Source organism: Podarcis erhardii, assembly GCF_964252035.2.
Source record: "Podarcis erhardii genome assembly, chromosome: 5".
Taxonomy (NCBI): Eukaryota; Metazoa; Chordata; class Lepidosauria; order Squamata; family Lacertidae; genus Podarcis; species Podarcis erhardii.
In genome coordinates, this window is record NC_138509.1 from 62,063,543 (window position 1) to 62,091,154 (window position 27,612).

The 27,612-nt window shown below is 41.5% G+C and overlaps 1 protein-coding gene across 1 annotated transcript in view; it reads left to right on the top strand.

Moving 5' to 3' along the window:
• The window catches only part of STAG1 (STAG1 cohesin complex component), a 107,297-nt gene that overhangs the window by 40,140 nt on the left and 39,545 nt on the right, over nucleotides 1–27,612 (top strand). Inside the window, exons 3-5 of the mRNA XM_081863497.1 lie at nucleotides 10,024–10,126; nucleotides 21,841–22,005; nucleotides 23,983–24,079. Of these exons, the coding sequence (XP_081719623.1) occupies nucleotides 10,024–10,126; nucleotides 21,841–22,005; nucleotides 23,983–24,079 (365 nt within the window). The remainder of the gene's footprint in view (nucleotides 1–10,023; nucleotides 10,127–21,840; nucleotides 22,006–23,982; nucleotides 24,080–27,612) is intronic.

Here is a 27,612-nt window from a genome sequence, read left to right on the forward strand (position 1 = left end):
CACCCTGACCTAGCCACTGTGATCCATGCGATGGTCACCTCCAGACTGGATTATTGTAACTCGCTCTACGTGGGGCTGCCCTTGAGACTGACCCAGAAACTCCAGCGGGTGCAGAATGCTGCAGCGAGGCTCCTTACGGGGTCTTTGCTGCGAGATCACATTCACCCGGTGCTATACCAGCTGCACTGGCTCCCAGTGGAGTACAGGATCAGGTTTAAGGTGCTGGTTTTAACCTTTAAAGCCCTATACGGCCTAGGACCCTCGTACCTACGGGACCGCCTCTCCTGGTATGCCCCACAGAGAAACTTACGGTCTTCAAATAAAAACATCTTGAAGGTCCCAGGCCACAGAGAAGTTAGGCTGGCCTCAACTAGAGCCAGGGCTTTTTCGGCTGTGGCTCCGACCTGGTGGAACACTCTGTCACAAGAGACTAGGGCCCTGCGGGACTTGACATCTTTCTGCAGGGCCTGCAAGACAGAGCTGTTCCGTCAGGCCTTTGGCCAGGGCACCGCCTGACTCCCTCCCTTGGCAATCTTCGCGGAGCTCTGGCCCAATGGTGGTCAGTGGCTTGAATTTAATTAATTTTATAATGAATGATTTTAGAGTGTTGTTTGTGCTGTACTTTTGTACTGTTTTATTGTTGTTAGCTGCCCTGAGCCCAGCTTCGGCTGGGGAGGGCGGGATATAAATAAAATTTATTATTATTATTATTATTATTATTATTATTATTATTATTATTATTATTATACAGGGGCCACAAAGCCTTTAATACTGCTGTGAGGGTAGGTGAACTGCAAATTGAAATAAATGTTCCTAATCGCATATGTGATTGTGCACTTTGATTGTGGTGAAGAAATTACACTCAGTTCAGCCATTTAATTTTTTATCATTACATTTATATTCTGCCCTTCCTCCCAAAGGAGCACAGGCAGCAAACACTTCTGTGGTTAAAAACCAATACAATTAAAAAAACCAAAAACATTTCAAAATGGCTAAAAACATCTAAAAATAAAATTTATTGGAAACGTGCCATATATATTCAGTTTTTTCTTCAGAATATGGGAATTTAAAATCATGTTATTTGTGTTGCGTAAGAGAATAGCAAGAATATGGTTGCTACAAGATTCTGTGCTCCACAGTGCATTTTTGGTCTTGCTTGGTGTATTTCTTCAAGCAACTGCAACTGGTGATGGTTACTCTGGAGAATATATAAGCAATTTATTTTCTGCTAACAGCAGAAAAATGCTGCTATTGGACAAAGAATGACAGTAATCTGCCTTTCTGCAACTATCAGATTGCAGTTTCCCTACCCTCTCAAAGGAAACCCTTTAGTCCTATTAATTGGTGATTCTAGTCAAAAGGTATCTTGATGTACAGTGTGCATGCAGTATATGAAGTAACTGAGAAGGTAGTGTTTGAGCTAGTTTAAATACTTTAAGTGGGAATCTGTTCTAGCTTTTGATAAAAATTAGTACTAGTGCCTGTTAGCAGAATTACCCAGGGGCATTTAGTAATAATGAATGTCAGCAGAAAGTCTCTTTGGTGTTAAGAAGTATAGGTTCTAATCCTGACTCCACCCACCTTTAGAAGTGCCCCAATAGGTTTTCAGGACCCAAATTGTTATATTCTATTTTAGTATCCTATGAAACTACAAGCTGCCAGAGGCATATAGTCATAGGTATGGCACTCATAGGATATCACTCCCTGTGCTTGCTTCCTAACCTCATAACTGCTTTAGTCTTTTAAATTAAAAGCTGCTGTAATATTTTTAATTAAAAAGTCTAAAATTTAATAAGCTAAGTTCTTGGTTAAACAAGTTGTGAATTTACTTCTCTGCCCACCATACCCTGTTGCTGAACTTGAACTTGAACAAGTGCTGAACTTGCCTAGTGGTTTGCCACTGCTGCTGTGATGATTTGTCACAGAGGCTCCCTCCTGTCCACAGAGCCCTGATTCCCTCACAAACTCCCTGTAAATATATACCCTTTACCTTCTCCATCCAACTCCTACTATAGCCAATTGGTAAAGAGTGCCTAGATTCCAAGGGTAATGCAGGTAGATAGCTTGCATTCCCAGGTGACTCAGCTGAAAAAATGAACAATTAAATGTGTGAACTAGAAGTGAATAAAGGTCAGGTGAGTTATTTGGGAAGCACAGCATGGGCCACTTTTGTCTAAAGTTTACACTTTTCATTATTAAACCTTTTTATGTTTTTCCCAGGGACTGTACCGTATTTTTCGCCCTATAGGACGCACTTTCCCCCTCCAAAAATGAAGGGGAAATGCGTGTGCATCCTATGGGGCGAATGCAGGCTTTCGCTGAAAAGCTTCAGGAGAGCCGCAGCACCAGTCCCACAAGGTCGGGGGACAGCGGGGAGGCGGAACGCCGCCATCCCGCTGTCTCCCGATGTGGTTTGGAGGCTGACGGCGGGGAGACGCGTGCTTCTCCCGGCCGCCAGCCCTGCAAGCTCCGGGGACAGCAGGGAGGTGCAGGGCGTCTTCCCGCTGTCCCCAGACCTGGTCTGCAGGCGGGCGGCGGGGAGAAGAACTCTTCTCCCCACCGCCAGCCCCGCAAGCTCCGGGGACAGCTGGGAGGCGCAGCGCGTCCTCCCACTGTCCCCGGACCTGATCTGCAGGCGGGCGGCGGGGAGAAGAGCGCTTCTCCCCTCTGCCGGCCCCACAAGCGCCTGGGGAGGAAATAATTTTTTTTTTCTTTATTTCCCCCCAAAAAAACTTGGTGCGTCCTATGGGCCGGTGCGTCCTATGGGGCGAAAAATACAGTAACTTCATCATTTGCTTACCAAGGTAGTCATACCAAAAATTGTGACCGCCACAACACTTTGTCATGGAACCAGAGATCAGGCTTATTTTCCCCCTTTACTCCTCAGTTTCTAGTTCAAAGCTGGGGAAAGTGGTGGGGACTTGGCACTGTGCCACTAAGGTGCTCAGCAACACAGCAAACAGCTCCTAGCCTTCCCAACTATGGTGCTAGGGAGCGGGTTATGGTTGCTGCACCTTTGTTGGGACCATCCCCACCCACTCAAACTGTTAGGAGGAAGCCAGGGGCTCATTGGAAAATGGCAGCATGCTTTCCATGGCAAGTGTGGTAATGAATGAAAATGTGGACCCTCATGATTAGCTAAATCTGCTCTGAAAGCCTCCTTACTGTAGCATTTTCAAATTTAGTCTGTTTAACTTTGGTCAGACTTAACAGCTAGAACATAACTGAAGAGGCTGTAATTTGAGATATTGTCTCCTCAGCTCATTAAAACAAACAGCTATTCTGTTTGTTTTAATGACATCAGGGATTAGGTGTTTATGAAGTGGCCCTGAATGCAAGAACATATTTTTAGAGTTAATAAGGTTGGATTCTTCTGTAATGTCCCAATTAGTCTTATATGCTCCTTACTGCCTGACCTCTTTCTGTGAGAGTAGTCTTAAACAGCTAAGCCGGTCTATTTTGCTGATAAAACAATTGTGTGCCTTTTATAGCTTAAACCTCTATATTACAAGCCTTGTCTGTGAATAAAATATTTTTTACTTTACACATTTTCCAAAAGTGACATGAAAGTTACAATACCCTATGTAGAAGGTTTTTTTTAACAAGGGTTACACTATACGGGGGTGTAGCGAGGTGGGCTTATGCATGCTCTGCTGATGTGCACGGGAGTCAAGAATGTAAAAACTCAAGAAAGTGTTCAACTGGTAATCCATCATTAGAGAAACGTATCTAACAATGAGAATAAATTGATCTACATGGGAAACATCAGGGGTTGAATCTCCTGATAAACTAAAATAACCTGCCTGTTTGATGTTGCTCAGTATTGCTTCTTGATCTGTATTAATTGGATGATCACATATGGTTTTGGAGAAGTACAATGGCTGACCCAGAGCCTTTACCTCCTTACTGATTTATGTCAGCACACAGGAAGGGATCAATTTTGGCAATTAATTCAAGCAATCCAAGAAAGTTACCATTGTTTGCTGAACCAAATGCTTCATCAGCTCCCCTAAACGCAAAGCCACGTTCTGCCAAATCACTACAATAACTCACTGAAGTATGTGCCTCCAATAATCCTGCTCTGCTTTGATTTGCTCTTCGAGTTTTAATATGAGCGTTTGACCACGCTTTCTTGTTAAGTTCGTTAGCATAGAGTTCATACGATTTTTAGAGCTTCCTTAGGTTTGAACAAGATAAGCATGATGCCAGTCATCAAATCCAGTAGAAGCTAAAGCTGTAGTTGAGGTAGTTTGGTTAAAGAAAAGTTTGCACACAAAGCAGTAGACCTTTCATTTTGTGGGAGAATACACTAGCCATTCTCAAGGGTAGGCCATTTACTTTGGTGGAATAGAATAAATTATTCGAGCAGAATTGGGCTTGGTTTTTGTATGTTCACTTTGAAGTGCTAAAAGGTCCATCCAGTGCTGATGTTCCAGTGGACCTTTCTCAATCCAGAATGATATTTCCTTGTTATTTAGTGTTATTTAGTCCATAAGCCCATATCATTGTTATCTCTGAAATTACTATTAGCATGAGCAGTTGGTATTTTTGTGTCTGTAATGCTAGGACTTTCGCTGAGATAATTTACTCCCCCCCCCCCCTCCATTCTTTAAGATGGTAATGAGCTCGAACTTCTCCTTTCAGTGTAACTATCTCATGGCACGTTCTCTCAGTGCCTTTGGCTGTAGGTCTTGTCACTTCATTATCACTTTCTCCAGAAGTTTCTGTACTTGTAGTGGTACTTGAAGTTCTTGGGAAGCTATGTATGTGAACTGGTTGTTCTTCAGTATGCTCAGACTGCTCATATATTCTACCTGATTTTCTTCTGTTTGTAAAAATGAATTAAAAAAAATTCCTTCCAGTAGCACCTTAAAGACCAACTGAGTTAGTTCTAGGTATGAGCTTTCGTGTGCATGCACACTTCTTCAGATACACTGAAACAGAAGTCACCGGACCTTTCTATATAGTGAGAAGGTGGGGAGGGGTATTACTCAGAAGGGTGGTGGGAATGGGTGATTGGCAGATAGCTGCGATGAGCTACCTACAGGCTACTAATCAAAACAAGATCAACAATATTGTCAATCTCTCACAGCAAGCACTCAGCCCAGCTGAGGAATCAGTCCTTTCACGTGGACTGTCATTCTGCCCTGCCAAATCCCCAGACATGATTCAGTTCTGTGGGGACTTGGAAGCATTTTTCCGCCGTTTACGCCTGAAGGAGTATTTTCAACACACACAACAACAAGACAAAGCAGAACAAGCAACAACTTCACAACCCACTGCAGAACAACAACCACCCTCCCAACAGAACACTGACCACCAACTACCACCGAAAAAGTGTTACACAAAAAGGGACTCCACATGGACCCCTCCTGATGGACGCAACACCACACTGGACTTGTACATTGACTGCTTCCGCCACAGAATCCAAACAGATGTGACCAGAAAACACCATCGCTTACAACAAAATCTAAACCATGCCGAAAGGAGAGCCATAGATAATCTCAGAAACAACCCAGACATTATAATTAAAGAAGCGGACAAAGGTGGAGCGGTCGTCATCATGAACAAAACTGACTACATTCAGGAGGCTCACAGACAACTTTCCAATACCGCCTTTTACATAAAATTGGACTCAGACCCCACACAAGAATACAAAAAAGAACTGAACAAGATTGTTAAGGAGCTACCCCCACACATCCAAGAACAGATCCTCACAAACACACCAACAGAACCTCGACCAGGAACTTTCTATCTTCTACCTAAAATACACAAACCAGGAAATCCAGGACGCCCCATCATTTCAGGTATTGGCACTATTACAGTGGGTGTCTCCGGTTATATGGACTCTGTTCTGAAACCATATGCCATCAGTGCTCCCAGCTATGTACGTGACACCACAGATTTTCTGAGGAAAATACAATCTTTAAATAATCTTCCCAACAATACTATACTAGCTACTATGGATGTGGAATCTCTGTATACCAATATCCCACACAACGATGGTTTACAAGCTATAAGGAATACCATTTCAGATAAAACCACAGCGGACTTTGCTACCAAACTCTGCCAATTTGTCCTTACCCACAACAACTTCAAATTCGGTGATGACCTGTTCCTTCAGATCAGCGGCACAGCAATGGGCACCCGCATGGCCCCACAGTATGCCAACATCTTCATGGCGGATTTAGAACAACGTTTCCTAAACTCCTACCCACTCAAACCTCTCTTGTACCTGCGATACATTGATGATATTTTTATCATCTGGACACATGGTCAACAGACCCTGGACACCTTCCACCAGAAATTCAATGATTTTCACCCCACCATCAACCTAACAATGAATCAATCTATGCAAGAAATACATTTTTTGGACACTACTATAAAAATACAGGATGGGCGCATAGACACCACCTTATACCGTAAACCAACTGACCGACAAACATATCTACATGCCTCTAGCTACCATCCCAAACATACCAAACAGTCCATTGTATATAGCCAGGCACTACGTTACAGCCGCATCTGCTCCAATTCTACAGACAGAGACTCTCACCTAAGAGATCTACAGCAAACCTTTTTAGAACTAAAATACCCAGCAGATGAAGTTAGACAACAGATCAACAGAGCCAGACTGATACCCAGAGAGAACTTGCTGCAAGACAGACCCAAAAAAGAAAATAACAGAACACCTCTAGTCATCACATACAGCTCCCAAGTTAAAACAGTACAACGCATCATCAGAGATCTACAACCTCTCCTGGACAATGACAGTTCTCTTTCTCAAGCTCTGGGAGGAAGACCTTTCATTGCCTCCAGACAGCCCCCCAATCTTAAACAACTCCTAACCCACAATAATACTATAACCAGACTTAACACGGACACTGGCACCAGAGCCTGCAATAAACCCAGATGCCAACTTTGCTGCCACATACACCCGGACAACACCATTACTGGCCCCAACAACATCACACATACCATCTCGGGACTATTTAATTGCTCATCGTCTAACATTGTGTATGCCATAAAATGCCAACAGTGTCCTTCAGCTCTCTATATTGGACAAACAGGCCAGACCTTACGCCAAAGAATAAATGGACATAAATCCGACATCAGGAACCACAAGACAGAAAAACCAGTAGGAGAACACTTCAATCTCCCAGGACATTCTATACAAGATCTCAAAGTAGCTGTTCTATTACAAAGGAATTTCAGAAATAGACTGGAAAGAGAAGCTGCTGAATTGCAACTTATCACCAAACTTAAAACTATGGAGAGACCTGGTTTGAATAAAGACATTGGATTCTTATCTCATTATACATGACAAAGCCATTTTTCACCTTCTCACCCCTTGCTTTTTCCTGTTAGACCTATTGCAGTCGTTAAGAGTCGTCAACAGGCTCATCGCAGCTATCTGCCAATCACCCATTCCCACCACCCTTCTGAGTAATACCCCTCCCCACCTTCTCACTATATAGAAAGGTCCGGTGACTTCTGTTTCAGTGTATCTGAAGAAGTGTGCATGCACACGAAAGCTCATACCTAGAACTAACTCAGTTGGTCTTTAAGGTGCTACTGGAAGGAATTTTTTTTATTTTGTTTTGACCATGGCAGACCAACACGGCTACCTATCTGTAACTGTAAAAATGAATGTTCTGTATATGAGCGATTCTGTAGGGCTGTTTCTGCATGCTGTACAAAGCCATATGATGTGATTGGCTTTAAACGTTGGAACATTTCCTTCTGTTCAGTTTTCGCTTTCATTTACTAGCACCACTTTTATATCGCTTACTCATTATTTTCACAAAAGTCAAATTTAAATATTATGATTCACAATGATATAAAATAATCCTCCCTTGTTCTCAAAATAAATGCTGTAATGATAGCCAGTGATCTGAGGACTTGAATTGCTTCATAATTGACTTTATCATTTGATTTTGAGTACAGTGGTGCCTCGCAAGATGAAAAGAATCCATTCTGCGATTCTCTTCGTCTAGCGGTTTTTTTGTCTTGCGAAGCAAGCCCATTGACGGCTTAGCGGATAAGCGGCTTAGAAAAAGGGGGGAGGGGGAAAAACCCGAAGGAACTCGCAAGACATTTTCGTCTTGCGAAGCAAGCCCATAGGAAATTCGTTTTGCGAAGCACCTCCAAAACGGAAAACTCTTTCGTCTAGCGAGTTTTCCATCTTGCGAGGCATTCGTCTTGCGAGGCACCACTGTAGCTTTAAAGCCTCCATGAACTTTATTAAACAGTAAGTAGGCACCTGTGTAACTGTTATGCAGTCATAGACTGATAGATCATGTGTTTAATGTTGCTAAGCAACTGGGCCTAGGTAGTAAAATTTGCCTGTTTGTTTGTTTGTTTTTTAAATGGCAAGAGGCCAAGTCCTCTCCAGATTATGAGGCTTTGGGCTATAGCCCACTCAGATTGCATGTAAATCCGGCACTGTTCTCAACTAAGGTTTAATATGATGTGTGAACCAGAACAAAGTCTCCTTTAGATAGCTCTCAATGCCAGCATTTCTCATACTTGTCTTAGAAATTTTATACATTTCCCAAGGTGTTACATATAGTACAGAAGCCATTTTGTAGCACTGCTCTCTGAAATCCAAATCAGCTATAGATCATTACTCTCCAAATAAACATTTTCAGATTCTCCTTTAATTTCACACTGCCAATCTTCATCTGCTTTTAACAAATGAACATTTCCCCCTCTCCCCTCCCTTCTATTTTAGTATGAAAGAGTTTTCTTAATTGAGGTACCAGTTACAGGCAAGAATGGTCTTTCCCAAACCCTTTACTTAGGCATTCATGAGTGCTGTGGCATAGATTTATATTGCAGGTAAAATACCATTTTGTTTTTTGACTTTGGGTTAGGAACAGCTTGCAGCAATGATGGAGCATCCATAGCTCAGTGGTAGAGCACGTACTTCACATCGAGAGGGTCCTAGGTTCAGTACCTGGCAGCTCCAGTTAAAAGGATCTCAAAGCAGGTGATGGGACAGACCTCTTCTGAAACTGTGGAGAGCTGCTGACAGTCAGAGTAGGCAGTACTCGTACTATGAGAATAAATAGTCTGACCTGTTATAAGGTTTCCTAAATGTGTGCTAACATTTGATGTGTGAATGAATGCCTTGAAGGGCTTTCTCCAACCTACTGAAACAGCAAGTAACAAAATCCCTGGAATCTCTGTGGCCCTCCAGATGTTGGTGGACTAAAGCTTCCATCATCCTTGGCACCTGTTCTGTAGGATAACATGTTGGTAGACATTTAACCTGGGCCTTTTCACCATTTTCAGTTTTGTTACTTTTAGTTGTTGGTTATTGTTGTTTGGAGGTTCTTAAACCAATATTTGCTCTGGGCAGGTACTGAACAGTCTCATCACTTCTGTATAATCCTAATGTTGTCAGCTGTAAAATGAGATGGCTTTATTTTTTTACTGTGTATGCTATTTGTGAAAGTTTTTATCAGAGAAAGAGAGGGAGATACAGTGGGAGTTACGGTATATACCAGGCATAGGGAGCAGCATGGTAGAAGGCAGAAGTGGGAGAATGTAGCCAAAGCAGTAGTAACCTGATGATTCGTATGGAAACTTCATTTGTTTTGGGTGAACATTCCATGTTTCTACAATGCTATTAACAATAATGTTGATTTTGATTTCAGTAGTTTGTTGTTTTTTTTAAAGTGAATTTTTTTAAGTAAGAGGAAAATGTGGTTAAAGATGTATAAATATTCATCATGCCCTACCTGTCTATTATCCCAGTCAATTTCCACCCCATATTCCAAGCATTTTAATGTCATGAACACAGAACTGATCCAGTTGCCTGCTGCATCGTCCACACTCCTTCCTGTCAGTAGTCATCCTGTGAACTGAGAGCTTCACTTGCTTGACAACATGCATTTTGGGACCAGCTTTACTAGCCCCTTAGTTTTGTTTAAAAAGTAGTGTTGGGGCCAAATATTTACTCAGTTATGCATTAATAATTTGTTTACTAATTTATTTTTAACTGGCATTTTCCTTCAGGGATTCTACAAATGAAACTACTGCACATTCAGATGCTGGTAGTGAACTGGAAGAAACTGAACTGAAGGGGAAAAGAAAACGCGGTCGTCCTGGCAGACCTCCAGTATGCCACTTATTTTTTTCTTTGAATACCTGTTTTAAGACTGTTCTTGCATTTCATTTTCTTAATTTCCACATGAAGTTTTCTTTATATATTAATCTGTATGAAAGCTTGCCGTGTAATTGGTAAACAAGTAGTACTGGATGCTTTAGTGCAGCAGAAAGCCAGTTTGTAAGAGAAGTGAACCTTTCATATTTTGTTTTGTGTCACATATAGTATTTTAAGTATTCAAGCAGGTTTTATATGCAAAATGTTTGATTTTTTTTTTTCAAAATATAATGTTTGCAAAATATAATAAGACTTTTCTGAAAATGGCAAGAAAATATTTTGCTTTTGCTGGATGAATTGTTTACCAAGGTTGTTGAAGGGTGGCATACCAGCATCTTGCAAGTGGATTTCTGCTTATGCTTATGTTCCTCTCCTCCACTCTGCAGTCTCTTGCATGCCTCCAAAATCTGCTCTGGAGCAGGGGGCTGTCAGGCAGAGAGGGAATGCTGGAGGCTACGTGGAAAGGAGAGGTAGAAGAAATTGCACTTCACAAGTGGAATTCTGTTGCACAGTTAGTTGGGTATCATTGGATGTCACCTATAGGATAATTCATGTTGCTTAATTATTATAATAAACCTGTTATGGAAGATTTGGTTTCTCAGTTGTGCAGGAATGCTAGAAAATGGTTCTTAGTTAAATGGTCTCTAGATCACCATTAAATCAGCTATGCAGATAAACCTTTACTCTCATGAATCCAACCTGCTCTTGCTACTTTCAGTCTTTGCCACTCTTTTAGATTCTTATAAATTTCCTCATGTTTCATCACCCTCTCTCTTCTTCAACACCATTTCTTCCTGAGCTTTTTTCTGGCACATGGTGGCTTATTGCAAGCTTTGCATGCTCCTAAAAGCCAGATTTGTAGTTGTGTGATGTTGAATTCCACCATCTGTGTCCCCTATGTACATTTCAAGATTAAATACTCATTTCAAATTAACAGATTAGTGTGTATGGTAGCGTGCCTAACTTTGTAGTGTGGAAAATGGCATTTATTGGTGGAGCAGAGAAGCTTTAATTGATTGTTAGTGGAGAATACAACCCCTTTAAAGACTGTTTGTGTCATGGAATAGCTGACTTATTTTGAAATTCAGTTTGGGATTGGGACTTGTTTCTTGCACTAGAATCTTTAGAGGCTAATTTACATTTTTTGGGCATTGAATATTATGACTGTGTAATGTGCTAAGTTTTTAATATTGCAAGCAGCTACCTTTCTTTGAATTCTATATGCACTATAGGCACACACACAAGTTACAGTTGCTCTCAGCATCCTGATACATGTGCGCCCAGTGTACATAATGACTTTTTTAAAGGCATGTACTTCCTTCAAACATATATGCTGTGATTTCATTATTTGGTCTTTAAATTGTTTTAATTTGGGGTGGTTTAAATTGACACTAAAATTTCCATAGTAAGGCATGTCAGCATGTGGCTTGATAAGAGTTAAGCAAATGTACTCAGTACTTGCTGGAATAGCAGTTAATACAGCAAAAGTTGAGTGCTTCTAAGTCCCAAAGGTCTCAGTGGGAGACCTTCAGCATGTGCTGAAGTCTGGTTTTGTTGTTTCTCCCCAGTTAGTTGTAATAATGTAGTCTGAAATATAAAAGTATTATTCAAAATGTCTACTCCTTGTCAAGGGAAAGAACAAAGTTTGCTTGTTAGCAGAAGGGAAAGCAGATACTTCTTTCATTTGTATTGAAATTAGTAGCTGATCAGGAGTCAACTAAGTTTTACATGACCTCGAGTCTGCCCTACGTCTGAACAGATGCAATTAGTGCAAGATCCTAACAGTCTCAAAGTATCTCTTGGAAAGAAATGTGAGTATACAGTTCAACTTGAGACAACTGTTTTTCTATAATGGTGGTATTTAACTGGCTTAGAAGTATAAGTTTGTGTAAGAAAAAATCCAGGACTCTGGAAGACGACCCTCTTGTTTAGTTATCACTGCTAAAATATGACACAGAATGCTCTGAAGAAGCTTACTGTGCATGTTTTAAAGACTTTCCTAAAGAGCAGGCTTTGGTGGGCAGTTGTTTATAATTATTGGTTCAATCCATTTGCGTTAGAATGTCTTGATGTTATCATTTTATTGTTTACACAATATTCCGCACGGCGCAGGGAGAGTTCTGGTGCAATTAGTGCCAATAATAAATGTCATTTAAGAAATCAGCTCAGTGCTTAAATCTTACTTGACTTAAGAGACATGACGTGTGTGCTTCCAATTAAAATACACTCAGTGTTTAGTAATAAAAGTTGGAGATGAGAAATAAAGTCATTTCAGTTGCTAGCACTCATGCATGCACTGTTAGCTTTCAGGAAACATTGATGTAATATAAAATAATACAACTTCCCCCCTTTTGCAACACATGTATTATGCAACAGGTATGTTCTTTTAGTGAATACAGGTGTTGTTTTTGGCAAAGTGTGACAAAAATAGAAACAGAAAATCTGGTTACCACTGGAAATTCTCAGTCTCTACTGCCAGTAATGGTTAAACAGGGAAGGAAGAGATGCCATACAGACCTTTAGAAAGACTCTGAGGGCTTATTTGTTTCAGGAAGCTTATACATAATGTATATTTTTTGCTACATTGCTCTGTGAAATAGATTACTTTGGTAAATTGGTTTTTATATTCTGGGGTGGGTGGGTGTTACTGCTGACTAAGTTTGTGTACATGTAGAAATTATTTTGTATTAATACTTTTACTGTTGCATTTCTAAGTTTTTATTATGTAATCTGCCTTGAGAGAGCTTTGCTTGGAAAGACAGCCTATAAATATTCAAAAGAAATCAATAAAATGATACAGAAGTCCCACATTTTCAGATATGTGTTCCTGGCAAACATCCCATAAAGGCTTTTGCCAGATTGCCCCCTCCCAATTTCACCTTCTAATTTGGAGAGCCTCACCTCACCCTCCCAAACAAAAATGTGTATGAATGATTCAGAGACTAAAATGAGTAAAATGGGAGAATTTAATTCTCATGTGAAAGCATGTAACAAGTCAAGTGATACTGTATCAAGACTTTTAATTATCATTTGCGTAACTGAAATCTTGAATATCTGGCCAGTGGTCAGCCTTTAAGCCTTTTGGGAGGAAACATCAGCTTAGTGATAGAGCATATCCTTTTCATTCAAAAGTTGCAAGTTCAATCCCTGGTGTCTCCAGTTAGAAATGAGATAGTAGATGATTGGAAGAGCTTATTTGAACTTAAAAATCAGCTACAAAGGTAGCTCTCTTGGTTTATAAGGGAGGGGGAATCCAAAATCTGCTGGGTGATACCTTTATTAGGGCTAACCAAAATGCCGCAAAAGTGTGGAAAGCACTAAAAAAGAATATTAAAAAAGAACTTTTCCTGATGATAAAAACTTATAAAATATCTAAAATTTTCTGTATGCCCAGACACCGTTTATTCCTTATATTGAGCTCTGGCAGTGAAAGCAGGATCTGTGGTAAAGCCCAGACTTGAATTAAATTGGTAAGGAGAGGGAGACATATGTGAATTTCTTTGAAAATAGACACTATCTTTATTTTGTTGGTGAGGGAAAATGCATTTTGTTGCCACTATTTCTCAGTAAACTTATTAAAATGAACTTAATAAACTCATTAAATTATTAATAATATTTATTAGGCTAAGCCAGTGGTTTTCAACCAGTGTGCCATGGCAACACTGGCCTCTGTCCCTCTTTTTTTCTTTCTTTTTTTCTTTTTTTCTTTCTTTCTTTCTTTCTTTTTTTCTTCCCTCCCTCCCTCCCTCCCTCCCTCCCTCCCTCCCTCCCTCCTCTGATGCCCTCTTGCGTCTTTGCCTCCCAAAGGCTTGCACAGCTGTTTATTGCAGCAGCCCTGGCTATAAGCTCTGCATGTGAATGGTGCCTCTGGGAGGCATCTTCCTTTGGGGCAGGGGGGCGCAGCTCAGAAACTAGGGACGGCATCGGCAGCAGCTGCCCAGAGGACTCCCAAGGAGAGGAGAGAGGAGGCTGAGGGACCCCTCCACAAGGGAGGATGTTCAAAAAAGAGTGAGAGGCTGCGAGCTCTGCAGGCAAGGGGGTGACATAACTGGGCTCCTAAGCCCCACGGGTGCCACAGAAAGAATGTAGTTGGTTAAGGGATCCATGGACTCAAAAAGGTTGAAAACCTCTGAGCTAAGCCATAGTTCAGCAGTGTGGTGGGGGAGCATAGTCAGTTGATTCAGCAGTGTTAATTGCAGCATACAAGCAAGGAGCCCATCTGTTTTACTTTTACATGGGATTAAAAATCATGTATTTTAATTGGAGTGAATATTGTTTTTTGGAAGGCTAGTTATGTATTATTAAATTTACAGTTTTTCATCAGCTGGCTTAATTTGTTCTGAATTGTTAGTCTTGGAATGACAAGGCAGAGCAAAGTCTGAGATTTTTGCAAGTGTTGTGAATGGATTGGAAGTAACAAGGCTTAAAGTGAAGCAGAATGAGTCAGGGGCCCAAAGAAATGGAGGCAGGGATATTGATGGAAGACAGAACTCACAATGTTAAAGCTGTCTGAGTTGGATATTTGTTACTCATGAGCTGGAGTAACTGAAAACAATGTATCCTAATGAAAAATGCTCAATAACTTTGATAACCCTTCCTGTCCTTATTATATGCATGTGCTTTAAACTGCAGTTTAAACAAACACTCTTTTAATAGAACATAAGGAAGGAAATTATGTATTGAATATATGTAACTATCCTGCTGTATTTTGTTATGCTGAAATGTAGTCTTCGCATACTTGATATATATACTTGCAATTGTAAGTGCTATCAGATACTTAGACCAAACACTCTACTGCCACCACTCTGTGAGAGGCTTTCATCAGATAAATAATATCCAAGGGAATATCCTTTTCTGGGTTTCAGTCAGCATGGAATTGGATTGGGTAAAAATACAAAAGGGAGGGAGAATAAAAGTATTTCAAACTGAAACAAGAAAAAGTAATGTTCAAACTGAAAAGAAGCGTGACAAAAATAACTATGCCATTTATAACAAAGAATACATTTGGATCTTGGAATCTATGCTATACCCAGGTTATATAAGGAATGGCCGGAGCATATAAATGTTTGGAGACGAAAAACGATATCTGCTGATAGATTGTTTATGTATGCTGGCATGTTTGCACACAATATTGCTTTATGGCTTTAAAAAATGAGTGATGAGTGGGTATATGGTATATATGAATTTTGCAATAAAATGGTGGAAATAGTGGAGAAAAAAGCTTGTGTTTAGAGCAATATACAGTGGTACCTCTGGTTGCGGACGGGATCCATTCCGGAGCTCCGGTCAGATCCCAAGGTTTCTGCAACCAGAGGGACTACTTCTGCACATGTGCACGATGCGGTAGAGCGCTTCTGCGCATGGCGAAACACTTCTGGGTTTGCCGCTTTCGCAACCCAAAGTTCCCGTTACCCGAGGGTAACGTAAGCCGAGGCGCTACTGTATATTCCACCTGAAACCCCCCAACTTGTCCACAATCAGGTCATGGATGAGGAAGATCTTATTCATAGCCAACCTGGCATTCAAAATCAACAGCTGCAGATTCAAGGGCTGGCTGATAGGACAGCCACAGTTCCCTAGGTTGGAGTGGGGCCTGGTACATGACACACAGTCACTAACTGCTTGTGCTGTGTGCCCCTTACTGGGGCTTTTAAAAAAGAATTTTTAAAAGAAATTTGTGAAAATGTACCACATCCACTTTTATACCTTAGGCCCACCTCTACACCTCAGCCACACAGCAACTTTGACATGCAGTCCCCAGAGAGTTGACTCTAAAAAGGTTAGCCACCCCAATGTAGAGTCAGTATCAGGCCTGCTAATCTGAATTGCTTTTATTATGTATTTTTGTTTTTATCTTGTATTTTTATGCTATAAACCACCCTGAAACTTGTGGATGAAGGGCGGCATACAAATTTAATAAGTAAATAATAAATTGAGCCAGTCTGTGAAAGGCAGTATACATATAAGGTGTATTGCAAGGGTGTGAAACCCACTGCCTGCTTACATGATTAGGCCAACCAGGCCCCCCAGCCAAATCACACCTACCTAGAGTTAAAAGCATGAAAGTAGCTTGGCAGGCATCTGATCAGCTGATCAATGGTGCTTGAAAAGCCCCAAGTGCATCATGTTCCAGGCACCTGACTATTAGTTAATTGACAATTATTTGGAAGTACTGCTCAGTGGGCTTTTGCAATATTCCTTTGGATACCACTTATAACTTTCATACAGTGTTATACAAGTTTTTAAAATACATGATTGTTCTGTTTTTTAAAGGAGTATTCTTTTTTCCTCTTCAAAGGAAGCAGTTCGTATTCAAAGCCCTTCCCCAGCACTTAGAATATAAACTGCTGTCTCTGTAGAGGGGGAAATAATTTCACTTTTAGGAGCATTTCTCACTCTGCAGAGACTTCTAAGGGCCTGTCCCTAACTGACAATGAGCTGAGTTAATGGGAGCCTCTTTGAAGGCATGCTCCCAAGGCTAATAAACTGCTTGGCATGTCTTCAAAGAAAGTTGTTCTAAACAACAATTAGCTAATCAGTTATGCCGACCTTCTTTGAGCTTTGACAGGTGTTAGTCACCTGACTGTAACATCAGGTGATCGACAGGTGTGTGATCCTGCCCATCTCCAGAAGTTGGCCTGTGGGAGATGGGAGTGGGTAAGGATCCTGCCTGGCAGCTGGATCCAGTTCCTTACCCTTAGTTTATTGATAGGCAACCTACACAGTAGAGTCACAAGTTGTGCAGACCTTGCCTATATTTTAGCACCACTTGCCTTGCTCTTTGAAGTCAGCTGTTAGCCAGTTATGATAGAAATAATGGGACAAAAAGTAGAATTTGTCTTTGATAAATTTGGGATTTCACAGATTGTGCTTGACTGGCTCAGGGCTGAAGTACACATGCATGTTCATCTCGTGATTTATGATAACTGCCAACTCTGAATGGACAGTAGATTATACAACCCAGTTTCATTGAAGATAATTGTTTCTGAGGAGGTGTAAAAGTTCTGCCTCATGTTATCTGTGGGTCCATTCACACATGCAAGGCATCACTTAATGCGTGGGTCACCAGTCTTTTTAGACCAGTGGACACATTTTGGTTTTTTAGAGAGTGCTGTGAATGCTAGTCATAAAATGACTGCTATGGGAGGCATGGCATAAAATTAGAGGGAATACTGTCATAGTGGAGCTTTTCCCATGATAGTATTTCCATACTGGGAAGACAAGCTGTTGAATTTCTGCCTGTCGTACAGCTACTAAAGGCACACAAACCATATTTTCCCCCAATGACAAGCCTCAGCCAAAGTCTAGGTTGCCATCCTGTACCCACTTACCTGGGAGTAAGCCCCATTAAACACAAATAGATGTCTGAGTAGACATGTATCCTATTGTACTATAGGTTAATTATACAATGAATTATTAATAACTGCAAAGTCTTTAGCTACTGCACAACAGGAGCATAAGCTGCTTTGCAGAGTTTTTGTGTTTTGCATTTGTGTGTGTTTGTCTTGTGTAATAAAATTTGCAGAAAATAACTTTAGGAACTACCTGATTGCAAACAAATCCACCACAGAAAAGATGCACCCTGGTTGCTTAGGGCAAAAGTACAGTGGTACCCCGGGTTAAGTACTTAATTCATTCTGAAGATCCGTTCTTAACCTGAAACTGTTCTTAACCTGAAGACCACTTTAGCTAATGGGGCCTCCTGCTGCCGCCGTGCCGCCGGAGCACGATTTCTGTTCTCATCCTGAAGCAAAGTTCTTAACCCAAGGTACTGTTTCTGGGTTAGCGGAGTCTGTAACCTGAAGCGTATGTAACCTGAAGCGTATGTAACCCGATGTACCACTGTACTACTATAGAGTTTTCAAGAACTAAAATATGACAGTAGCAGGAAAAGAAAGTAGCAGGAAGAAATGGCAGTTCTTTGAACCCCAGGAATTCCTGTTGCCTGGTGTCCGAGCAGCTCACTTATCAATGACAGGTTTGACTTACTGACAAGTAGAAGCAGCCAGATTGACTCATTTCAAAGAAATTGCTTAGATAGGGTACCTGCATGCTTTGCTTCATAGCCTTGTTTTTAGGAGGGCTAGACACCTTCTTTAAAAAACAGTTGAACCCCAAAAGTTCAGTGTCTGGGGTCTCTGCCAATGAAGGCATTTACAGGCACCGTGGCATCTATGGGCACTGTACTGATGACTCCAATTTAATGTTTCAATCATCAGCCTTTAAAATTTTATTGCTATTGCTGTGCTAGGCATCATGCAGATTGCAAATCAAAGCAGGCAAGTCCTACCAATATTTCATATTACAACAAAATAAGATGACAAGATGGGGGATGGGAAGGGGAAAAGAAAATTTAAAGTATCATCAACATAAACAGAAAATTATCGCATTTGTCAGACAGCAACAAAGTGCTGATTTACATGTATTAAAAATGCTGTCAACAGCAGAAAGCCCAAGAACAAGCTGTGAGTAGGGAAGGAAGAGCAGGAATAGAGAGGAGTTGGAGCATGTAATGGTTAAGAAATAAAGATTCAATCTGTGTTAAGTGCAAGATTGAATAGGCAGCCAATGTGAAGTACAGGAAAGAGGAGAGAGATTATCATTGCAAGACCTGGGAAAGGTTGGCAATGCTCCAGAATTAACAAATCAAAGGCTGAAGGTGAGAAACTGGAAAACTTGCCCAAAATACAAAAAACAATGTGTGAAATTAAGCCTGACCTGGAGTTTGGCAGTATTCTTAGAAAAAAACCTGAATAAATCTTAGAAATATTATAAGGAAACCACAAGATTTAGCACTAGAATGAATCTGACCAGGAAAAGACAATGTTGAACCTAAAATAAAAGGAAAACTAGAAGGTGAAGAGAAACATTGCCAATATCCTTAGAAAGTGAGACATTAGAATTAGGTGAAATAAATAGTAATTCTGGCAGTAGTCTATTGCTCAGGTTCATACAGAATGGCCAGGCTATGATTTGGCTGTCAAAAACCTTGATGTCAGCTTGCAGGCTCCCTCCCTCCTTCCGAAGTCGATTTGCAAAATATAGTTTGTCAGCTTTGATCTCATGTGACATCCAAATTGCCAAACCATGCTTATGGCTATTATTCTGCCTAGAGAAGTGCCACACAGATGAAAATCTAAATCAGACAGACTAGATCTAACACATGCTTTGGCAAAATATTACAGGAAACAGAACTTGAGGTAACTTGAGAAGATTTGGTAAGAATGCCAAAATAATAATTGAAATTGGGGGAGAGTGAAAGGGAAATGGGAGATAGAAGTTTCTGAAGCAGGTAATTAAAAACATATGCTTTGAAGAAAGCAGGTGGCGCTTGTCGGAATCTCCGCTACGACCAAGCTGATAAAGCTCATCCTTCGACGATAATTAATGGCCTGAGCCTTTGATCAGGCTCCAAGCACGCTTCCCCATTCAGCAGAGTGTCCAGCACGCAGGGAAGGATGAGAAACACAGGCTACATTGCTAAGAGTTTTATTCCTAACTACGCAGACAGAAAACACATGCTCTCTCTGTGAAAGGCAGAGGGCAACTGAAACAAAGGAACAGGGAACAGTAACATCGCATCCATCTCCTGTCTTCCGTGAGACTTCCAACAGTCTGGAATGTGTGGAATGCAAAACAGAGTCTTGTGACTCCAAAGCACTGCACAGTGGCAACACAGAGAAACTAACAGCGCTGTGGTCTAAACCACAGAGCCTAGGGCTTGCCAATAGGAAGGTCGGCAGCTCGAATCCCTGTGACAGGGTGAGATCCTGTTGTTCGGTCCCTGCTCCTGCCAACCTAGCAGTTCGAAAGGACGAAGTGCAAGTAGATAAATAGGTACCGCTCCGGGGGAAGGTAAATGGCATTTCTGTGCGCTGCTCTGGTTCACCAGAAGCGGCTTAGTCAAGCTGGCCACATGACCTGGAAGCTGTCTGTGGACAAACGCCAGCTCCCTCGGCCTATAGAGCAAGATGAGCGCACAACTCCAGGGTCGTCCATGACTGGACCAAATGGTATGGGGTACCTTTACCTTTACTTTGAAGAAAAAGCAGAAGCATAAACTCTAGAAGAAAAAAAATAGATTGCTCAATGAGAGCAAGGACAGAAAGAAAATCAGCATAGGAAAGAGAGGTACCATAGACTTTTGGTTGCCTTGGAGCAGAATTGGAGATACCTTAAGCTGGTAGTTTGACTAAGATGAAGGTAAAACATGATGGAGAGCCAAACAGTAAAGAGATTTAAAAATACCTCAGCTACCTAAACACCTGAGTAGGCTTGTCCGAACAAAAATGTTTTTAGCAGACACTGAAAAGTTTTTATACCAGAGGAGTATGTGTTCACATTGCAAAGCAAGGTTTGCTTTGCAATTCAGACATGAGGATGTAAAGTGGACATGCTTGAAAGTGATTGGTGCAAATGCCAATGCATAACTACTTGCACCTCAGCTACAGGAAGGAGGACTTAGGAGAAACAGGAGGATATATCAGGATTTTTATTTCTAAGTTGAAAACAGCCCCTTCATGAATGGAAGGGGGGGGGATTTGCTCACAGAACCTTTGAAGCAATGCCAGAATACACTATTTGTTGTATTGATTATAATACCCCTGTTTGTTTTTACAGACTACTTTTTGGGTTTTGTAACTGGAAATAAGGCCATAACACACGACCAAAATGTTCAGCTCGAATTTTGCAGCCTTTTCCCAATTTTCTTTCATCATGGGCGTTAGCTACCTAAACAAATTTAAAATAGTGCCTCTTTACAAAGTACTTCAAGGTTAGAGGAAATGTTGAACTGGGAGAGCTATCTACTGTGTGGCATTCCATTCATTCACACATATATCCATCTATCTGGGTTCATTCATTTAGTGTGAATGAACCAACCAGAGTTGTTGAGCTTTCTGCAAAATAGCTTCTCTTCTTCGCTGTGCTGCCTGCAGCCTCTGGTGCACGGCCACTACACTACAGAGGTGCTGGAACTCAGTTCCAGTGAGTTCCGGCTTGAAAGAAGCCCTGCATCTATCTATCCATCCTGCTCTTCTTAGATGAGCAAAGCTGCTTATGAAAATAATAGTAAAATACATATATCTGTTTAAATGGCTTTGATCCAGAGCTAAGCATGTCAAAGGATTGGCAGAAACAGACTTTCCTCGTCCTGCTTCTCTCCTCCAGAACTTCCTCCCAAGAGCTAGAACTAAAGAATGGGGAACCCTGTTGTTCTTTGCTGAGGAGGGCTGGAGAGGAATGGAGATTTCTCAAAAATTAGGAGGCAATGCTTTGTGTGAGAAGCTGCCTCATCAAGGATCCCTGCCATACTCACACCATTCTATAAGGCCCCGTGACCCTTGAAAGAAGCTTTTTTTGGAGATTGAGGAGCTAGCAGCAGGAGGAAAAGTCAAGTTCTGTCAGCTGCGTTTGGCATGTTTATCTCTGGATCCAGCCCTGTGAACTTAATTGGTGTGTCATGTTTTGCTAATATCTTGAGATTTTTTTCTTTAAAATATAAAGCCATACAGAAGTGAAATGAATAACGAAGATGCATATTTAAAATGCACTGTTTTTCTTGCTGATAATTCAAAACTCTGGACTCTCATACAATACAACTGTAAGTATAAGGATCTGAATGATATAAAGGCATCAAGGTTCTTTCTCCCTGCTCTTTTGTTTCCCAGTCTGCCAATAAGAAGCCTCGAAAGACTCCAGCAGAAAAATTCCGTTCTGAAACTGGAATAAGAGGAACAGGTCGAGGAAGAGCTAATGGTCACCCACAACAAAATGGAGAAGGGGAACCTGTCACTTTGTTTGAGGTGGTGAAGTTGGGCAAAAGTGCTATGCAGGTAAAATTATGGGTGCCCGTTGAAGGCTCTGTTAAATTTTAAAAACTAGATTCAGAACCCTAGTACATTTCCAGAAAAGTTTTCTGGTAGTTGGCACACAAAGTACAGTGGTGCCCCGCAAGACGAATGCCTCGCAAGACGGAAAACTCGCTAGACGAAAGAGTTTTCCGTTTTGGAGGTGCTTCGCAAAACGAATTTCCTATGGGCTTGCTTCGCAAGACGAAAATGTCTTGCGAGTTCCTGCGGGTTTTCCCCCCTTTCCCCCCCTTTTTCTAAGCCGCTTATCCGCTAAGCCGTCAATGGGCTTGCTTCGCAAGACGAAAAAACCGCTAGACGAAGAGAATCGCGGAACGGATTCTTTTCGTCTTGCGAGGCACCACTGTACTTGAAGGAACAGCTAGGTAAATTCCCACTAAGGAAATGTATTGACCAAGTACAACTATCGTGGCTTTATGCGGAAGGGTGGGGTGGGGTTATCTTGATTATATGGAAATATGGAATCTTAATTAGTAATGAGTTTTAAAGGTATTCTTAAGAGATGATTCCTTTTTGTTACCAGATTACTGGTTGTAAACCAGTATTTGTAACTTACTATTGTTTTCTATTGAGTCCCTCCAAGTATGTATTTATATCTTAAATAAATAACAAATTCTGTGATTGTTGGCATTCACTGCAGTTCTTAAATCATTATGTCAAGCAATTAAAAAAACAAAAATTTGGTTGTGAAGGACTTTTTTGTAATCCAAACCAAATTAAAATATACTGTGGAGTAGTAAAATGCTCCCCAACAAGCCCATGTTATCTAAGTCTATTTCCTTAGATTTGTTTTTGTTTGAAAAACCCCATGGGACTTTTTAAGAGAATCCCAATACTGTACTTTCTATTAGGTGGCACAAAAAGTACCCCAAACATAGGAATTAGTATGAAATTTCAGGGAATACTTTTTGTCTCAGCCATTTTTCAAAATTGTATGAGAAAAAAGCAACTTGCAATGGTAAATGGCTGAACTTTGGGGATGTTATTTACTACTGTGTAGGTGACTGTATTGTGGGTTTACATATGTGTAGACCAGATTTTAGAAAAAATCATTGGATGAAACTATCAACATTTTGAGAGTACAGTAGAGGTGGGGTAGTAATTGCTAAGGTACACAGCAACTGAGGGCTAATGTACACAGTCTTCCTAAGGAAAAGAGCAGCTGAATATACATTTGAAGCAGCTGTGCAGACGTATCAAAATTACTAGGTGGGCATGCCACATTCGAAGAGATATTATTAGGCCATAATATACTTTCATTAACTTATCCAAAATGCTCATCCGCCAAATAATGGGAAAGCTTTTAAATTTGACACCTGGACTCAAAATACTGTGTGCACAGAAGTAGAAACATGGGAAAAGATGCTAAAAAAATAGTTGCTCTAAATATGAGCTACAGTTTTAGTATATGTGTGTTGAAGCAGACACTGTGGGATATGGTTTTGATCGCTAGGTTGTCCAGTTTCTCTGTGTGATGGAAGGGAGACTAAGGGTGATAACCAACCCAGTCATTCTCAGAGCAGACACATCAATGACTTAAGTTGGATATCATCCAAATACACTTACTGAAATAAGATTGCTTCCTCTTTTCTTTTTCTTTTTTTTAGTTACTGCTGACAAATTAGAACTATTCCTCACATTAGTTCTGCATGCTTATAATATTGCAGTTCTCTGAAGTCTGACCTAAATGAAATTAACTGGATTTCTGGTGTACACTCAAATTTATACCCCCCCCCCCGAGTTGACTAGGGATAAATGTGGCCTTTGAACTGAGAGGGTTAGCCCTCTTCCCCTCTTACAAAAGGTTCTGTTTATACAAACTTGGGATGTCATAATAAACCACCTGGATTTATTTGCAGTTTTTGAAGAAAACAACTAAAAGTTTCTTAAATAAAAAGTTCTGATATGAATATCTGAATATACCTTCTATTTTATTGACAGTCTGTAGTGGATGACTGGATTGAATCATATAAACAAGATAGGGACATAGCACTTCTGGATTTAATCAACTTCTTCATCCAGTGTTCAGGATGCCGAGGTAAGGATAAGTGATAAGAGTTTTATAAAACTGTTCTAAATCTGTATAACTCATCATCCAATGTGTTTCTTGAATGGGGAATATAATATGTGGTGTGTTACCTAAAACCTGGATAGATAACTTGTGTATTGTGTATTCATGTGTTTTCCTGTATGAACACATCTATACAGAGAATGGTAATAAAGAAGTAAGATTTTTGAAAGAATAATCAAGCTTAGGTATTAACGCTTAGGTACCTGGTAAATATATAAGAGCTTTATTTAACTAGAATTGAGGTGCCATATTTTGTAATGTTCTTTCTCCTTAGTTAGGAAACTTGTTCTTCAAAGTTAAAGAACTAATGTACTTTAAAGAGCATGGAAAAGAATATGGAATGAAGTATTTTCATATTTGTGGTTATGCAGCCAAAGATACACCACCATTGCACAAGAGAATTATTAGCAGATTGGTAGCAACCCAGAGATTGTCAAATGCTTAAAAAAAAACCCTTTAGTAAAACCCAACAACAGGGGTAATAATAATAACAATAATAATGTCCTTTAATAGGTCAATGACATGGAATCTTGTGTGGGCAAGAGTTGTGAGGAAACTAACATTTTGGTGGAAAGGGGGAATGGAGTGCCTGGAAAGAAAGGAAAAAGTGACACATAAGATAATAATAATAATAATAATAATAATAATAATAATAATAATAATAATAATAATGATGATGTTGATGGCCTTTCAGCTGATTCCCTGGTGGCCCGCTGGAATGTGGAGCTAACCAGGGCTATTGACTGGCTCCGAAGCGCCCTCTCCGATTGCATGGAGCCCGGACAGCCCCATGGTTTTCCATGGATCTGAGGGCAATGAAACAATCGTTGAGACGGCTAGAGCGCCAGTGGCGGATAACTCATTCCGAATCTGACCGGACACAGGTTAGAGCTCAACGTCGACCCTACCAAGTGGCGATAGTGACGGCGAAGAAGAATTTCTTCACCGCCTCTATTGCATCTGTAGAAAACAGCAGCAGGAGACTTTTTCAGGTGGTTCACAATTTAGCAGAACCACCTGCAACATCAGGGCCCAGTACGGGCCACATGTTCTCCTGCAATGATTTTGCAAAGTTTTTTGCAGATAAAATCGCTCAGATTCGGGAAGAAGTAGACTCCACCGTGGGAGCAGGGCCAGGGCGGGAGAGTGCTAGAGTTCTGTCTAGTCAAGTTGAGTGGGATCAATTCCAATCTGTTACCTCCGAGGATGTGGACAGGCTGCTTGGACGAGTGAAACCAACCACCTGTCTCCTGGATCCTTGCCCATCCTGGCTTATAAAAGCCGGGAAGGACTGGGCGATGGGCTTCGTGGGGTGGTGAATGCTTCCCTCCGTGAGGGAGCCTTCCCAGACCCGCTGAAAGAGGCGGTTATTAAACCGCTTCTTAAAAAACCATCTTTAGATGCGGCCACGATGGCCAACTATCGCCCAGTCTCAAATCTTCCATTCTTGGGCAAGGTGATTGAGCGAGCGGTTGCCAAACAACTCTAGGCACGCCTGGAAGAAGCGGACCATTTGGATCCCTTCCAGTCAGGATTCAGGCCTCATCATGGGACTGAAACTGCCTTGGTCGCACTGGTTGATCATCTCCGGCGGGCTAGGGACAAAGGTGAGAGCTGTTTCCTAGTTCTGCTGGATCTCTCAGCGGCGTTTGATACCATCGACCATAACATTCTTCTGGACCATCTTGAGGGGCTGGGAGCTGGGGGCACTGTCATACAGTGGTTCCGCTCCTTCCTCCTGGGCCATGTTCAGAATGTGGTGGTGGGGGATGAGTGTTTAGACCCCTGGGCCCTCACTTGTGGGGTGCCTCAGGGTTCTGTCCTCTTCCCCCATGCTTTTCAACATTTACATGCAGCCGCTGGGAGAGATCATCAGGAGGTTTGGGCTGGGTGTTCATCAGTATGCGGATGATACCCAGCTCTACCTCTCTTTTAAATCAGAACCAGTGAAGGCGGTGAAGGTCTGTGTGAGTGTCTGGAGGCAGTTGGAGGATGGATGGCGGCTAACAGATTGATGTTTAATCCTGACAAGAATGGGGTAACTGTGCCCCTGAAGGACCAGGTGCGCAGCCTGGGAGTCATTTTGGACTCACAGCTGTCCATGGAGGCACAGGTCAAATCTGTATCCAGGGCAGCTGTTTACCAGCTCCATCTGGTACGTAGGCTGAGACCCTATCTGCCTGCGGACTGTCTCGCCAGAGTGGTGCATGCTCTGGTTATCTCCCGCTTGGACTACTGCAATGCACTCTACGTGGGGCTACCTTTGAAGGTGACTCGGAAACTACAACTAATCCAGAATGCGGCAGCTAGACTGGTGACTGGGAGCGGCCGCCGAGACCATATAACACCGGTCTTGAAGGACCTACATTGGCTCCCAGTACGTTTCCGAGCACAATTCAAAGTGTTGGTGCTGACCTTTAAAGCCCTAAACGGCCTCAGTCCAGTATACCTAAAGGAGCGTCTCCACCCCCATCATTCTGCCCGGACGCTGAGGTCCAGCGCCGAGGGCCTTCTGGCGGTTCCCTCATTGCGAGAAGCAAAGCTACAGGGAACCAGGCAGAGGGCCTTCTCGGTAGTGCTGCCCGCCCTGTGGAACGCCCTCCCATCAGATGTCAAAGCGATAAACAACTACCTGTTAGCCGCTTTGAGACTCCTTAAAGGGAGTGAAAGGCGGGATATCAAATCCAAACTACTACTCCTCCTCTTTTTCTTCTTCTTCTTCTTCTTCTGACATTCAGAAGACATCTTAAGGCAGCCCTGTTCAGGGAAGTTTTTAACGTGTGATTTTACTGTATTTTTGGTTTCTATGGAAGCCGCCCAGAGTGGCTGGGGAAGCCCAGCCAGATGGGCGGTGTATAAATAATAAATTATTATTATTATATAAAAATGTCACAGTAGACCTGTTTCATTGTCTAGATATGCCATTTTCTGATCTGTACTGAGAAGCTATTTTAAAATGTCCCCAGGGATGGAACAGAGAGCTTTTAATGCAAGATTTTAATGTAGCTAGGACTGAACCCAGTCCTCTATATCCCCAAATGGGCCACTGAGGGTTGACCCTGCTCATTGGGCAGACTGCCGAGTGACTGTTGGGGGCGGGGAAGGAAAACTAGGATAATGAGGATGGAATGGCTGGGAAGCTAAACAGAAGCACTTCAACATTGCAAGAGTTTTGTGGCAAAATCACTTTTTTTTGTTTGTTAATTACTATTCATTCGTATGACAGACAAATCAGCATATTTAGATAACTCTGATGTAACCTATGAGGGTCAGGAGCTTTTCCAGAGTCCCAACATTAAAGGTTTTTTTAATCTGCATTTCAAAGTCAAAAGAGAATCACAGTCCCTTGTAGTTTAATTATTATCCTGAGAATGTGCATCCACATGCATTATAAACAATTCACTCTTGGAACATACAATTTTCTGGAAGGTTTCTGGTATCTTTCTTTTCCCCATTTACAATGTCTTGTAATTTTACGAGTGATGGTTTTATTAGTTCGT